Source organism: Manis javanica, chromosome 13, assembly GCF_040802235.1.
Source record: "Manis javanica isolate MJ-LG chromosome 13, MJ_LKY, whole genome shotgun sequence".
In the NCBI taxonomy this organism is placed as follows: Eukaryota; Metazoa; Chordata; class Mammalia; order Pholidota; family Manidae; genus Manis; species Manis javanica.
The window spans coordinates 90,176,648-90,189,317 of NC_133168.1; the positions used below are offsets into that span (position 1 = coordinate 90,176,648).

Sequence of the window (12,670 nt, forward strand, 5' to 3'; positions counted from 1 at the left end):
CAAATGTACATTTCTTATAAATCATTATATCACACCTGGTCACTTCTAGGATCTGGAGTCTGTTTACCCTCCTTTTATTTTAGTTTATTTATTTTTTTTAGTTGAAGTAAGTTGACATGTTTGCCCCCCTTTTGAACTTGGGAGGGACTCTGTAAAAGCTACAATAAAGAGAATGCAGTGGAAATAGTCGGCCCCTCCCTGCTTCTGACCTGCAGATAAGGGGGGAGACGCGATGAGATATCGAAGATCTGAAAGGACCAGCCATGGGACTCGAGGCTTAACCGCCCAAGAGTGGTGCTGAGAGGGGACCCTTCGTGTTTATTGAGCAAATAAATTTTAACGACAACAGAATTCTGTGGTGGGGGGGCTTGATACGCAACCATTAACTAACTCTATAAACTTAGTCTTCGGCAGTCTTCAGTCTCCTGGGGCGCGACGTCTTACGTGGCATTGAAACAATAGCAAGGGCAATTCGGTCATGGAAACTGTTTTGGTCTTGTTTGTTCTGTTCTTGATTACGTATCAGGAATTACAGGAAAAATAACCAAGTCATATATATTTATACATTTTATTTCTGTATTAACCCCACAGAGAATGATTCTGTTTGACTTCTGAGGTAGGATTGGAAAAGGCCGTGGCATGCACCTGGCTTGCCTGCTGCTCTCAGGGCAGTTGTTCTTGCAATGAAGCTGCCATGTTGTGAGGAGGCCACATGTAGGTGCTCCTGGCAGTAGCCCCAGCACGGGTCTCAGCCTACAGTGAGCAGCAACTGACAGACGCCTAAGTAAGTAAACCTTCAGAGCCTTCCAGCCCTGGCTGTCCAACCACCCAGCTGACACCAGGGGACCAGGCATGGCTGGCAAAGCTGCCCAGTTTGCAGATTGGAGAGTGACATCAACGGTGCTGCTGTTGGACCCCCAAAGATCAGGTTCTTGAGTTTCAGTGTTATAGACATGAACACTGAGCTTGAAAAAAAAGAAAGCAGGCCGAGCTTATTAGAGATAGCTTGTGTACAAGGGAGCAGACAAGAAAGAGGGATGTCGCATTCCTCAAGGGTGTTGTGCGTAAGGCTTATAAAGGCAGTTTCAGAGGGTGCAGGGTCGGGAGGAATTACGGATGGATCGTTTCGCGATGTCCTTTCCCTCACTCAGCTTCTGTTACCACCACTTCATGGCCAGTAGAAGCTGACTCACCGGCTTTCCCAAAACATGGTCAGGAACCTCCCTTTCTGGTGTTTTTATAAGATAAGCGGACATGACAGAATTTTTAAAATAATTTCTCTCTCTCTCCCAATGCAACAATTCTCCCTGCGAAACAGGGACTGGTCATTGATCCTTGGGAGGGTTTGCTCTGGCTTAAGACATGGTCGGTTGCTTGTTGACTATATGGCTGGATTATGGCTTAACATAAATTCTTCTTAAAAGACACTTTGGGAATTTTTATCTTTTAACCTATAAGCCCCAAGATGGAGGTTTAATTCAAAAGGGAAATCCTCTTGCTCTTCCCTGTGGTGGCTTGCTTTCATTGTCATTTTTAAGCCTCTGATTCTTGGGGGAGGTCTGTTACACAGCCACAGTAACTGGAACATAGTAACTGATACACACGGTGCCTTCTCTTTCAAGTATCTATTACAGCTGAAACTTTATGATTGTGTGTGTGTGATTATTTGATTCCCATCCTGCTTGAAAGACAAAGTTTTAGGAGAGCAAAAGCCTTGTCAGTTTTGTTCACCATCTTATTTCTGCCTGGCAAATGATGCACTCATTCCCAACATAGTCTCAGCTTTCCTGCACCTCATCACATTAAAAGACATGGCATTTGATTGGTTGTTCATTCATTTGATAAATACTTATTGATGTGGCTCTGTGTCAGGGATTTGTGTTCAAGGAGAAGCACAAAAAGAGAGGATGTCTGAGGGATTGTAGGAAGGCAGAAGAGGGGTCAGTTAGGCTGTGTTTTGAAGAGACAGAATGGGCTCTGGCAAGGGAAATGTGTGCTGATGCATGGGGCCAGGAAGCAGCAGGATGAGTAGCACTGACAATCTGCACAGCGAGAGGATGGGTAGAAAATTCTGCAAGAAAAGGTTTTAAGGGCCAGGTTTTCATGGCCTTCAATGCTGTGTGGAGGTGTTTAGATTTCATCTCAGGAGAAATGGGAAGACAGGGTTTGATCCCAGTTCTTGATAGCACTGGGGCGGAAAAACTGGTTAGGATGCTCCTGTACTGCTCTAGGGGTGGGGGGAATGGTAGAGGCAGGACTAGGTAAGTGAAGATAAGTGAAGAGCCATTTCGCAAAAATTCACGGGCAAAAGGCCCTGGGTCAGGGTGCTAGGGGCCATACCCCATTGCCACATCAACCGTACAAATCAGGGGACCACAAACATGTTTTAGTAAATACATCAGGCTCTGCAGATCTTAGAATCTGGTGCAGCTACTTACCTTGATGCTGTAGGGCAAAAGCAGCCACAGACAGGTAAATGAGTGGGCATGCCCGTGTGCCAATCAACTTTATTTTACAGTCACTCAAATTTGAATGTCAGAATTTCCATCCGTTACCAAAGAGTGCTCTCTTTTGCAATTTTTCCAACCTCAAAAGATGTGAGAACCGTTCTGAGCTTGCTTGTGGGGCCGGACAAAAGCAGGTGGCAGGGCTTGCTCGGCTCACTCGCGCCGTATAAGGCTTTCGTATTTTCGACTTCAAGGGGAGGATCCCCGGAGAGAGTCCCTCCGGAGCTCCGCCCCCGAAGCGTCGCCAAGCCCCGCCTCCAGCAGGAAGCTCGCGCATGCGCGGCCGGGCCCAGGGCGGGGGCGGGGCGGGGCCGCGGCTACGACTTCCAACATGGCGCACGCTGGCGGCGGCGGCGGCGGCGGCCCCGCAGGCAGGGGGCTGAGCGGCGCCCGCTGGGGTCGCGCGGGCTCCACAGGCCACGAAAAGCTGCCGGTGCACGTGAGTGGCGCCCCCGGTGTCCCCCGGAGAGTCCGTCCCCCGGCCTTCAGCAGGCCGACGCTCCTTAACCGGCCCCGCCCGGCCCCAGCCCCGGCCCCGCCTCGGCCTCCCCTCCGCACCGCCCGGGACCCCCGACGCGTCCCCTCCGCCCCTCGGGGCCCCGGTCCGCGCCCCTGAGCCCCGGAGCCCCCCGCCCGCCTGCGGTCCCCTCCGCCTCCCGCCACCCACCGGGACCCGCCCCTTCCCCGCAGGTGGAGGACGCCCTCACCTACCTGGACCAGGTGAAGATCCGCTTCGGGAGCGACCCCGCCACCTACAACGGCTTCTTGGAGATCATGAAGGAGTTCAAAAGCCAGAGGTACCCGCGGGGCCCCTGCCCCGCCCGGGGGGCCGCCCTGGGCCGAGGCCCTGTCCAGCCCCGTGGGAGCCCCCGACCATCCGAAACCAGCGGATCGGGTGACCTGACGCAGGTCCTGGGCGCTCCCGGAGCCTCAATTCCCCCTTCGAAAACACGGGAGTGGGGACGACCCCCCTGTGGAGCTGCTGCGGGGGTTCCTGGCAGGAGGGCAGGAACGGGGAGAGGCCGGAAAGGGGGGCAGGACGCGCGCAGAGCCGGATTCCGCCTTCGCTCAGAATGTAGATTGTTAAAATGATTTTGTTCATCCAGGATTTTTTTTTAAGCACCTCATGAAAATGTTTATCTTGATCACTGAGTGTTTTGGCACCTTCCCCTCCTAAACTCTTGTCCCCAAGGTGAGTGGGTGCCTCCTCAGCCTCATCCTGGTCCCAGGCCTGCTCTAAAGTCAGGAGCGTGAAACGCTGGGTAATGGACCTGACTCCTAGAAAGAGTGGGTTAGAGATAGATTGGGGGGTTCACAATTGTGCCCGTGTCTGTCAAGAGGCTCCCTTAGACTTAAAGTGGGCCAGGGGCTTGCCCAGAGCCACCATAGGGGCAGAGGCAGGACCAGACTTGGTTCCACCGACTCTTAGAGTCTCTTGTGGCACATCCCACCATGCTGCTTCCCTTCTGAGGAAATAAGGCAGGACCAGCCGGCCTGGTTTCCTTTCAGGGGCACCCTACAGAGGCCCTGGGGCTCTGAGAGCCACCATGAGGAGGCCCTCTCTCTCCCCGAGCATTTGTATGCAGCATATTTGCAGGGCCTTTGATTTTTAGGCCTTGCTGTCCATTGCTGGGATTGGTGTCTGTATGATGGCTAATCCCTAAGTCAGACAAACTGAGGGGATTCATTACATCACTTGGAGGGCTTTGGCCTCCTGCCACTTCTTGGAGTCCAGGACTTGGAGTTGGCCCTCCTGACGTTTTCAGAACTGAGCCCTCGTGCTTAGCGTATTCTGTTCTGGTGAGCTGTGCCGTGTAAATATTCTGTGGTCTCCCCAGGAGGTGAGACCTTCTGCTAAGGAAGTAGGTTCCCTTTGGCAGAATCACACTGCTCAACTTTTAGGGTGTTTCACTGTCCACTGGAGAAGCTTGTTAGGTGGCATTGCCAGGGGTGTGGGGAGTAGATTTCACTTTTTATTTGCTCCCTAAGATGCTTGCCCACTCCTGTTCTTCGTTCCAGCATTGATACTCCTGGGGTCATCCGACGTGTGTCGCAGCTCTTCCATGAACATCCTGATCTCATTGTCGGATTCAATGCTTTCCTTCCCCTCGGATACAGAATAGACATTCCCAAGAATGGCAAGCTAAACATCCAGTCACCTCTGTCGAGCCAGGTATGCTGCCGCAGTATGGGGAGTGATCTGGCCTTCGGCAGCCCGCCCTCAGGCTGGGCAGCAGTCTCCTGTATTGCATTGCCAGAGGCCAGTGAAGAGCTGATGATCTTCTACATACCAGTTGCTTCTGCCACAAATCAAAATAGATTGAAACGCTGACACGGGCAGGTTCTACATCCCAAATTCATCCATTTTGGAGGCTTTAAATCAAGAGAGGATGTGTTTGTGTGCGTCAGAGAGGCATTCTCCTTTTATGTCCAGTTGAAATAGCAGCAGCCAGACCAGCCACATTTGTACCTGGGCATGAGGTCTCTGATCATTCTGGGTGCCCCTCGACCAAGCAGTGGCCGGGACGCGTGGGTGGATACCTACCGTGGTCGTCGGTGTGCGCATTTAGTCACCATGAATTCGGCTCCCCACTTGGGTGACAGCTTGCTGCCTCCTCTGTGTCTGCTCCCTTCTTGCTAACCCCGCAGACCCCCTGAGAAAATGAAAGCCTACTAGAGCTAGACTTTTAGAAGGTAACCACTGTCTTTTCCTCCCTCTGGGCCATGTTGTCATTTGAGGCATAATACTTCTCTGCAGGGGATTGTCCAGTGCATGGGGCTGTCTCCACCCACTAGGCCCTCGCCCTATGGACACAGCCAAAAATGTCCCCAGACATTGCCAAGTGTTTCCTCGGAGCAAAATTGCCCCCATTGAGAACCAGGGGTCTGAGTGAACTACCTCTTCCAGCCTCTTCATCTCTGCCTCGGGTTTTAGCAGGGATGTAAAATTCTATCCCAGGAAGCATTTTGTAGGTTTCTTTTCTGATGAAGTCAGTTGCAGTGTTGTATCCATTAGGGAGTCAGATTTGGAAGGAGAGCAGTGGGAGGCAATGATACGGCGACTGGCCCCTGCTGAGGGGGACCCCATGTAAATTCTGCCTTTTTCTGTACATGAGGCAAGCCTCACCACAGGTATGTTGTCTTTTTAAAGCCAAGGAGTGCATCTCCCTTTATTTTTCTTGCTTAGTTTTTCTTTTTTTCTTTTGGTATCGTTAATATACAATCACGTGAGCACCATTGTGGTTACTAGATTCCCCCCATGATCAAGTCCCCACCACATACCCCATTGCAGTCACTGTCCATCAGTGCAGTAAGATGCTACAGAGTCACTACTTGTCCTCTCTTTGCTATACTGGCTTCCCCATGCCCCCTTTCCCCTCCACATTATGTGTGCTAACCGTGAGTGCATCTCACTTTTAAAAAAGGAACTTGTAAACTCAGCTCCAAAGAGCTTCCATTTTACATTTGCAAATGGAGCTCCAGGATCCAGATGTCACGCTAGTGCCTCCAGATGATGAAAGCCTTGGCAGGATTAATCTTGGGAAGTCATGGCCGGGAAAGAAAACCAAGCTCATTTGTAGCAGCAGAGCACTTGTCTGAAACACCAAGTAAGCCACGGGCGGTGTTGCCATCCTGCACGAAGGAGACAGAGTCGAAGATCTGACTTGCTCCCCACATGTGGAAATGACCTTTCTCAATCCCTGACTGTCAGTTTCTCCACACTGGGGACCAGATCTCAGCATGAACCGCACCACGGACTCGTTTGGAGCCTGCCCTTCCCGAGAATAGCCCCAAGGCCCCTGCTTTTCTCTGCACTCCGAGGGGTGCTCTTATACTGCTAACAAGACCAGCCCAGTCTGGTGAGGCCAGCCATTCCTGTGTGGCTTGGGTGGCAAGGGTCCCCTGACTCCACGGGGAATCTCCCCTAATGGCTACCTTGCAGGGCTTTACAGTCTCTCAAAGCCCAGAAACCACCACGTCCAGGGCCCCTTCCTCAGCTGTCCACTTGGTATCTGTCACCATCAGCCGACCAGGCCTGCTTCTCCCCAGCCTTTCACGCCAGGCCCCGAGGAGATGCCCTCTTGCCTTCCTTGAGTCCTGAGAGGCCACTATAGCCTGGGAACCTCACAGCGCCCTGCATGCACCAGGGCCCTGGTGGTCTTTTTTAATGGGTTTTTCTAGCTTCACTGTTCTGAAGTGCTGCTTTATTTTCATTTTTCCTTCCGTCAGCTGCAGACTGGGAGGGAGTAGCTCCTTGGTGCTGAGGAAGAGAGAGGAGGCCCAGGCTTTGGGGAGCCCCTCGCACAGTGTTCTCTGCCTTGGCACTTCTGCTGCTGGGCCAGACGATTCATTCTTGTGGGCACCACACTGCATTATGGGATGCCAGGCAGCACCCCTGTTCTTCCACCAGATGCCGGTAGCTCCCCCAGCACGACAACCTAAACTGTCTCCAGACTTCACCAAGTGTTTCCTCAGGGGCAGAGTCACCCCAGTTGAGAGCACTAGTCTAGAGGGGAGGGGGGCCAGGGGTGCATGGCAGGAAGGCAGATCCCTGCAGGGGCTGTGGCCCCCATGTCCCCGATGTTTCACAGCTGGTCATCTGGGTCTCAGTGGCTACATCACCTCCTCAGCCCGCACTGCACCTGCAGGTTATCCTCACCCTGCCCCATTTCATCTATTTTGAAACAGTAAACGGAGGAAAAGGGAAGAAAAATACACTGTTTTATGTTGGTTTGCCCTCCCTGGCAGACTGAGTCCTCCCAATTCAGCAGAATCCTCATCTGTCTTGTTCACAACTGTGTCCCTGCCCGGGACAGTCCCAGGCACCTGTTGGAGATGCCAGACCTGGATATTAGTGGGAAAGCGGGGAGTCTCCGCTCCTGGGTCCCGTTCAGGGCAGACCCTGCTTCCTGGGAGCCAGCCCTTAAATGGCTGGCTGGGACAAGGGCTGGCTTGGACACAGGCAAAGAAAAAGTCTTTAGGTGTACAGCTTGTGATATCGGTGATTCCGTAACGTACAAAGGAAGGCCTCTTTCTGCTCTCTGGGAGAGGGTCATTCGGATGTCCAGGAATTCCTTGTAGGTCACCACTTCTGTTTTTATCTTATATTTGTAAACCACCTTCTCCAGGCCAGGCCCTGGGGTTTATTCAGAGGCCTGGCTTTCAGAGGGTGTGTGCAGTAAAGGTAGGGACTTGTGAGATTCAGATGGACGGATAGGAAATAAGTGACAGTGTTCAGCGTGGTGAGCAAAAGGTGGTAGGGGGCAGAGTTTGTGGAGCTGCCAAGGGCAGATGCTGCATGAGATGTGGGGGCCACACCTTTGTCTTCAGCGGGAGTAGGGGGAGGTGGAGGTGGGGGTGTCCCCAGTGGGGTTGTAGAGGCCTGAGGTGGCGATGAGTGGTTGTGTGTGAGAAACAGCCAGGAAGCTGGTGGGATTTGGAGCAGAGGGCTAGAGAGCGAGGCAGGAGAGTGGGAAGCCAGTGGAGATTCCGGAAAGGTCCCTCTGACTGGGGTGCTGGTAATGGACTGAGTGGGCAGGAGTGGATCTGGGGAGGCACCCAGGCAGAGTGGGTGGTAACACAGACCAGGGCGGAGTGTTGGTGAGAGTGAGAAGCCGGGAGATCCCAGGATGCCTGAGCTTCTGGGTGAAGGTGCAGCCCCTGGGGGTTGTGGGGCAGGCGGGGGGCTGCCCTGTGTCTGGAGTGTGCCCCCTCATAAGGGGTCTCTAGTTTCTGGGTGGGGCTGTGTGTGGGCACTCCCAGGCATGAATTGGCTGTGCAGGGCAGCCCATCAAGGTCTGGGAGGTCTTTCTAAAAGTGACCAGACCAGGCCACCCAGGGCGGACAGAGATGAAAGAAGACTGGATTGTTCCAGAACGTTGAGAGCAGGGGTTCACTCATGACCTAAAGCCAGCTTGTGTTTCTGTTGCTGGTGGCTTTTCCATTTTCCAAAGATTACCTAAAAAAATGTCTCTAAAATAACAAAAAATTCACGTTTTCATTTTATGACCATTTAAAGTGTGCAGTTCAGTGGATTTTAGTATATCCACAGTATCTTGCAACCACCACCACTAATTTTAGAATATTTCTGTCACCCCCAAAAAGAAACCGGATCTCCCCAGTTCTCCACTCTCACCAGCCCTTGGCGACCACTAACCCACTTTCTTAATCTAGATTTGTCTGTTTGGGGTATTTCACCTAAGTGAAATCGGCACGTACATAGTGTTCTGAGCCTGGCCCTCCCTCCGGCATGGTGTGTCCGAGGTTTACCCTGCGTCGCAGTGTGCGTCAGGGCTCTGTTCCCTCTACAGCCGAGTCCTGTTCTGCTGTGTGCATGGACCCCATTGTGTGCGTCCGTCTCATCTGCTGATGGACCTTTCGGTTGTCATACCTTTTGGCAGTTGTGACTAGTGCTGCTGTGGACGTGTGTAGAAAGATTGGTTTGCACGGCTATTTTCAGTTCTTTGGGCAGATGCGTCAGCGTGGACTTGCCCGGTCACGTGATGACTGTGTTTCACTTACTGAAGAACTGCCAGACTGCCCAGCATGGTGGTGGCCCCATTACTGTCTGGCCTTTTTGGCCAAGCCCTGGTCTGTAGGGGTGGATCCCCATCTTGTCACAGAGGCTCATTCCAGGGCATCAGAAGCAGCATGTGCTGCCTGAAAATGCCCCTCCTGGTGAGCACACAGCCCCCACCTATGCCCCGGCTCCTCCTCATTCCTTCCACGGCCGAGCCTGCACACCCCAGAGGGACATGGTCATCAGTGGGCGCATCCCCAGAGTCTCTCAGAATAAACGCCACTGCTTGGAGGGAAATGGTGTTGAGAATTGTGGCTGTTCTGGATCTTCTGTGACTGTTTTCCTCAGCTCAGATTTCCAGAATCACCTCGGTTGTGGGCTGAACTGTGTCCCCCTTCAGTTCTCATGTTGAAGTCCTGACCCTCAGTGCACTGCAGTGTGACTGTATGTGGAGACGGTGTTTACAGAGGTAATGAAGGTAAAATGAGGCCCTTAGAATGTCGCTGAATCCAAGCACCTGTCCTTAGAAGAAGGGGAGGTCCGGACCCAGATACCCAGGTGTGTGGCTCAGAAGGATGGCCACGTGAGCACACAGGGAGGAGATGGCCGTCTGTGAGCCAGGAGGCCTCGGGGGACCGGGGTCCTCTTGGCAGCTTGGCCTTGGACTTGCAGCCTCCAGCGCTGTGAGGAAATAAGTGTCTCCTGCTAAGCTGCCCAGCCTTCAGTGTTCGGTTGTGGCAGCGCAAGCAAACTGGTACATCTGTCCAGGCGGTGGTGAGTGTGCCCGGTAGTCACCGTCCCATCGGAGGCTGCAGGCACCTCGTGCCGGGGACAGTGTGGCCACCACGGGCGGTGGAAACAGTGGGCGTGTTTGTCCTCTCTTCCATTCACCTGTCGTCCCCAGGAGTGGGTGAAGTGTGCTCTGTCCCAAGCACTGTCCCGGGCCCCGGCCATACAGCAGTAACAGAACAGTTTGCCCTGATGGCGTTTGCCATCTGGCCAGGGGTGAACAGATAATGAAATAGGTAAAATATACTGCACGCAGGAAGGCGATAGGTGCCGTGGAGAAAAACAGCAAGAAAAGGGCTCGGGGCGCTTTTGGTTTGGTGCAGGATGGTTCCAGAAGACTTGCTGAGATGGTGTCCTAACAGAGATCCAGGGCAACCCTGACAGCTAAGTGCTGTCTAGGGAATAGACTGTCATCAGAACTGCTTGTACTGTTCCAGTTTAGAAACAAACACCGCCTTCGGGAGTGTGACCTGTCCCACTGTGAGTTAGTATTCCACGTGCACAGAATAGAGCCATGCGTGTCTGTTGTCTGTTTTTGTTTGTGCTGACAGAGAAGCCCACAACAGTGGGGCATGCTTGGTGACTGGTCAGGGCCTGAATCTTTTCTCTCAAGTGACTTGTCCAGGGCTGCGTGCCCGAAGTCCCACAGTCCTGGCAACCTGGGCGGTGGGCGCCCCTCTCCTTCAGAGTCCCAGTTTTATACACCCTGACTTAACCATTGCTCTGACAGCTGGTGCTCTCACACCTGAAAAACGGTGTTGCTGAAACGGGCTGGCAGAAAGCGTGGGAAGACTTCTGACAAACAGCCCAAAACTCCACTCTGAAAAAGGCTTAAACAATCCACTTGTAAATTTCTCCTGAATGCTGATTTCTTAAAATGTAGTGTACATCAAACTTTAGTGTTCTCTGAATCGCTTCAGAAGGCTCAGGCGGAGATGAGCTTGTGAGGCTCTCTGAGGAACGTGCAGACACGCAGACTACCGAGGGAAGAGCTGTCTGCACATGCTGTGTGTGGCCCCCCTGCTGCCCCTCTCCTGGCCCCCAGAAGAAATCTCCCCCTGCATCTAATTAAAAAGCTTGGCTCTGTCCTAGCTTTCCCTTGTTCCCATACGGACAGCAGCTCTGCCTGGCATTTCTCACAATCTGTTCCCCACGTCAGGCCTGACGGTAACTCACTGTCCTGTTGTCAGGAGAATTTGCACAACCACAGTGACTGTGCCGAGAACTTCAAGCAACAGATGCTGTATAAGGAGGACAAGCCCCAGGTGCCCTTGGAGTCGGATTCTGTGGAGTTCAACAATGCCATCAGCTACGTGAACAAGATTAAGACCCGCTTTCTAGACCATCCAGAGATCTACAGGTCATTCCTGGAGATCCTGCACACTTACCAGGTATGAGGCCTCAAGTTGTTCTTTTTTGTGGGTGTTGGTGGCATCACCCAAAATTCAGGTGCATCTGAGGCATTTTCTTGTCTGAATTCATGAAATTCCATAAAACTGATTAGCTTTTCTTTGTGCATCAATTTTTTTTAACTGTGATAAGTGTCCATAACATAAAATGTAACCATTTTAAGTCCAGTGGCATTCAGAACATTCATGATGTGCAGCCGTCCCCACCGTCCATCTGCAGAATTCTTTTCTTTTTGCAAAATAAACTCTGTTTCCTTTTAACAGTAACTCCCCATCCACTCTCCCCAGGCCCTGGCACCCCCTGTACTTCCAGCCTCTCTCTGAGGGTGACTCCCCTAGGGACCTCACATACCTGAGGTCATACAGTATTTGTCCTTCTGCATCTGGCTTGTTTCACTGGGCACAGAATGTCCTCCAAGTTCATCCCCGCTGTAGCAGGTGTTGGGATGTCCTTCTCTTTAAGGCTGAATGATACTCCTTTGCAGGGATTCACTGCATCTGGTTCATTCATTAATCCACTGATGGATGGTTAGGGCTGCCCCCACCTTTTGGCTCTAATGAATAATCCTGCTGTGAACGGGGGTGTGCAGATACCTGTTGGAGCTCTGTTTAGTCTTGATCTTAAATTGCTTCTTGAGGCACCTCTACCCCGAGGAAGTACTAGGAGACACACATTAGAGGGATTGAAAAAACCTAAGAAGACAGTCTTCTTTTTACAAGATGACTTTGCTGTTGTGTAGACGATGCACCTACCCTTTATTTATGCTGACTACCACTGGGCTCTGTGCCAGGCACTGGGGCCACAGAGATGGCTGCTGCTGCTCAGGAGTTCTGTCTAGAGGTGGAAGAGACTTAGAGAAGGATCTGGATGGAAAAAGAAAGGAAGTGTGTAGAAAAAGTATGTTGGGGTTATTAGCAGTTGCCAACCCATGGGGCGTCAGGGAGGGTATATTCGAGTTATATCTTGACAAATCTGCAAGAACCATCAGCTGTTGGGTAGATTCTCCCAGTGCTGGGGACAGCCTGCGCAAAGGCCCGGGGGCCAGCAGACAACCAGCTCTAGGGGACTGGATGGAAAATGTAGGCAGGCCCGTGGCCTGGGACATCCATGTTGTCAGACAAGGAGCTCAGACATGGAGCTGCCGCCACCTTTTCTTTTTCTAAGCAGCAAAACCCCACTTGTAAAAATGAAATCTGCACAACCTTGATAAGCAAAACAAAGAGTTGGGAGTCTTTTTAGCATACACATTTAACATCAGCTTGAAAGCATCTGCACCCTGTAAACACAGTGGTGCTATTTTGATTTAACAGATGTGTGTCATCTGTAGCGCTGGTGCCATGCATGGGCCTCGTGGACTCAAGTCAGCATTGAGAACTTCCTGCTTAAAGATGAGTGGTTGCCAAGTAGCAGCCATTAAACCTCAGGTCTGTGTGGAGGGATGATG

The 12,670-nt window shown here is 52.1% G+C and overlaps 1 protein-coding gene across 5 annotated transcripts in view; it reads left to right on the forward strand.

The window, feature by feature from the left end:
- The first annotated feature begins 2,789 nt into the window (after positions 1-2,789).
- The window catches only part of SIN3B (SIN3 transcription regulator family member B), a 47,239-nt gene continuing 37,358 nt past the window's right edge, over positions 2,790-12,670 (forward strand). For 3 of the 5 annotated variants that reach the window (XM_037022202.2, XM_037022204.2, XM_037022205.2), the window contains exons 1-5: positions 2,790-2,946; positions 3,198-3,304; positions 4,527-4,680; positions 11,007-11,207; positions 12,537-12,650. In XM_037022202.2, the coding sequence (XP_036878097.1) occupies positions 2,839-2,946; positions 3,198-3,304; positions 4,527-4,680; positions 11,007-11,207; positions 12,537-12,650 (684 nt within the window). In that variant the 5' untranslated portion in view covers positions 2,790-2,838. The remainder of the gene's footprint in view (positions 2,947-3,197; positions 3,305-4,526; positions 4,681-11,006; positions 11,208-12,536; positions 12,651-12,670) is intronic. The other 2 variants (XM_037022206.2, XM_037022207.2) reach the window with 1 other exon arrangement.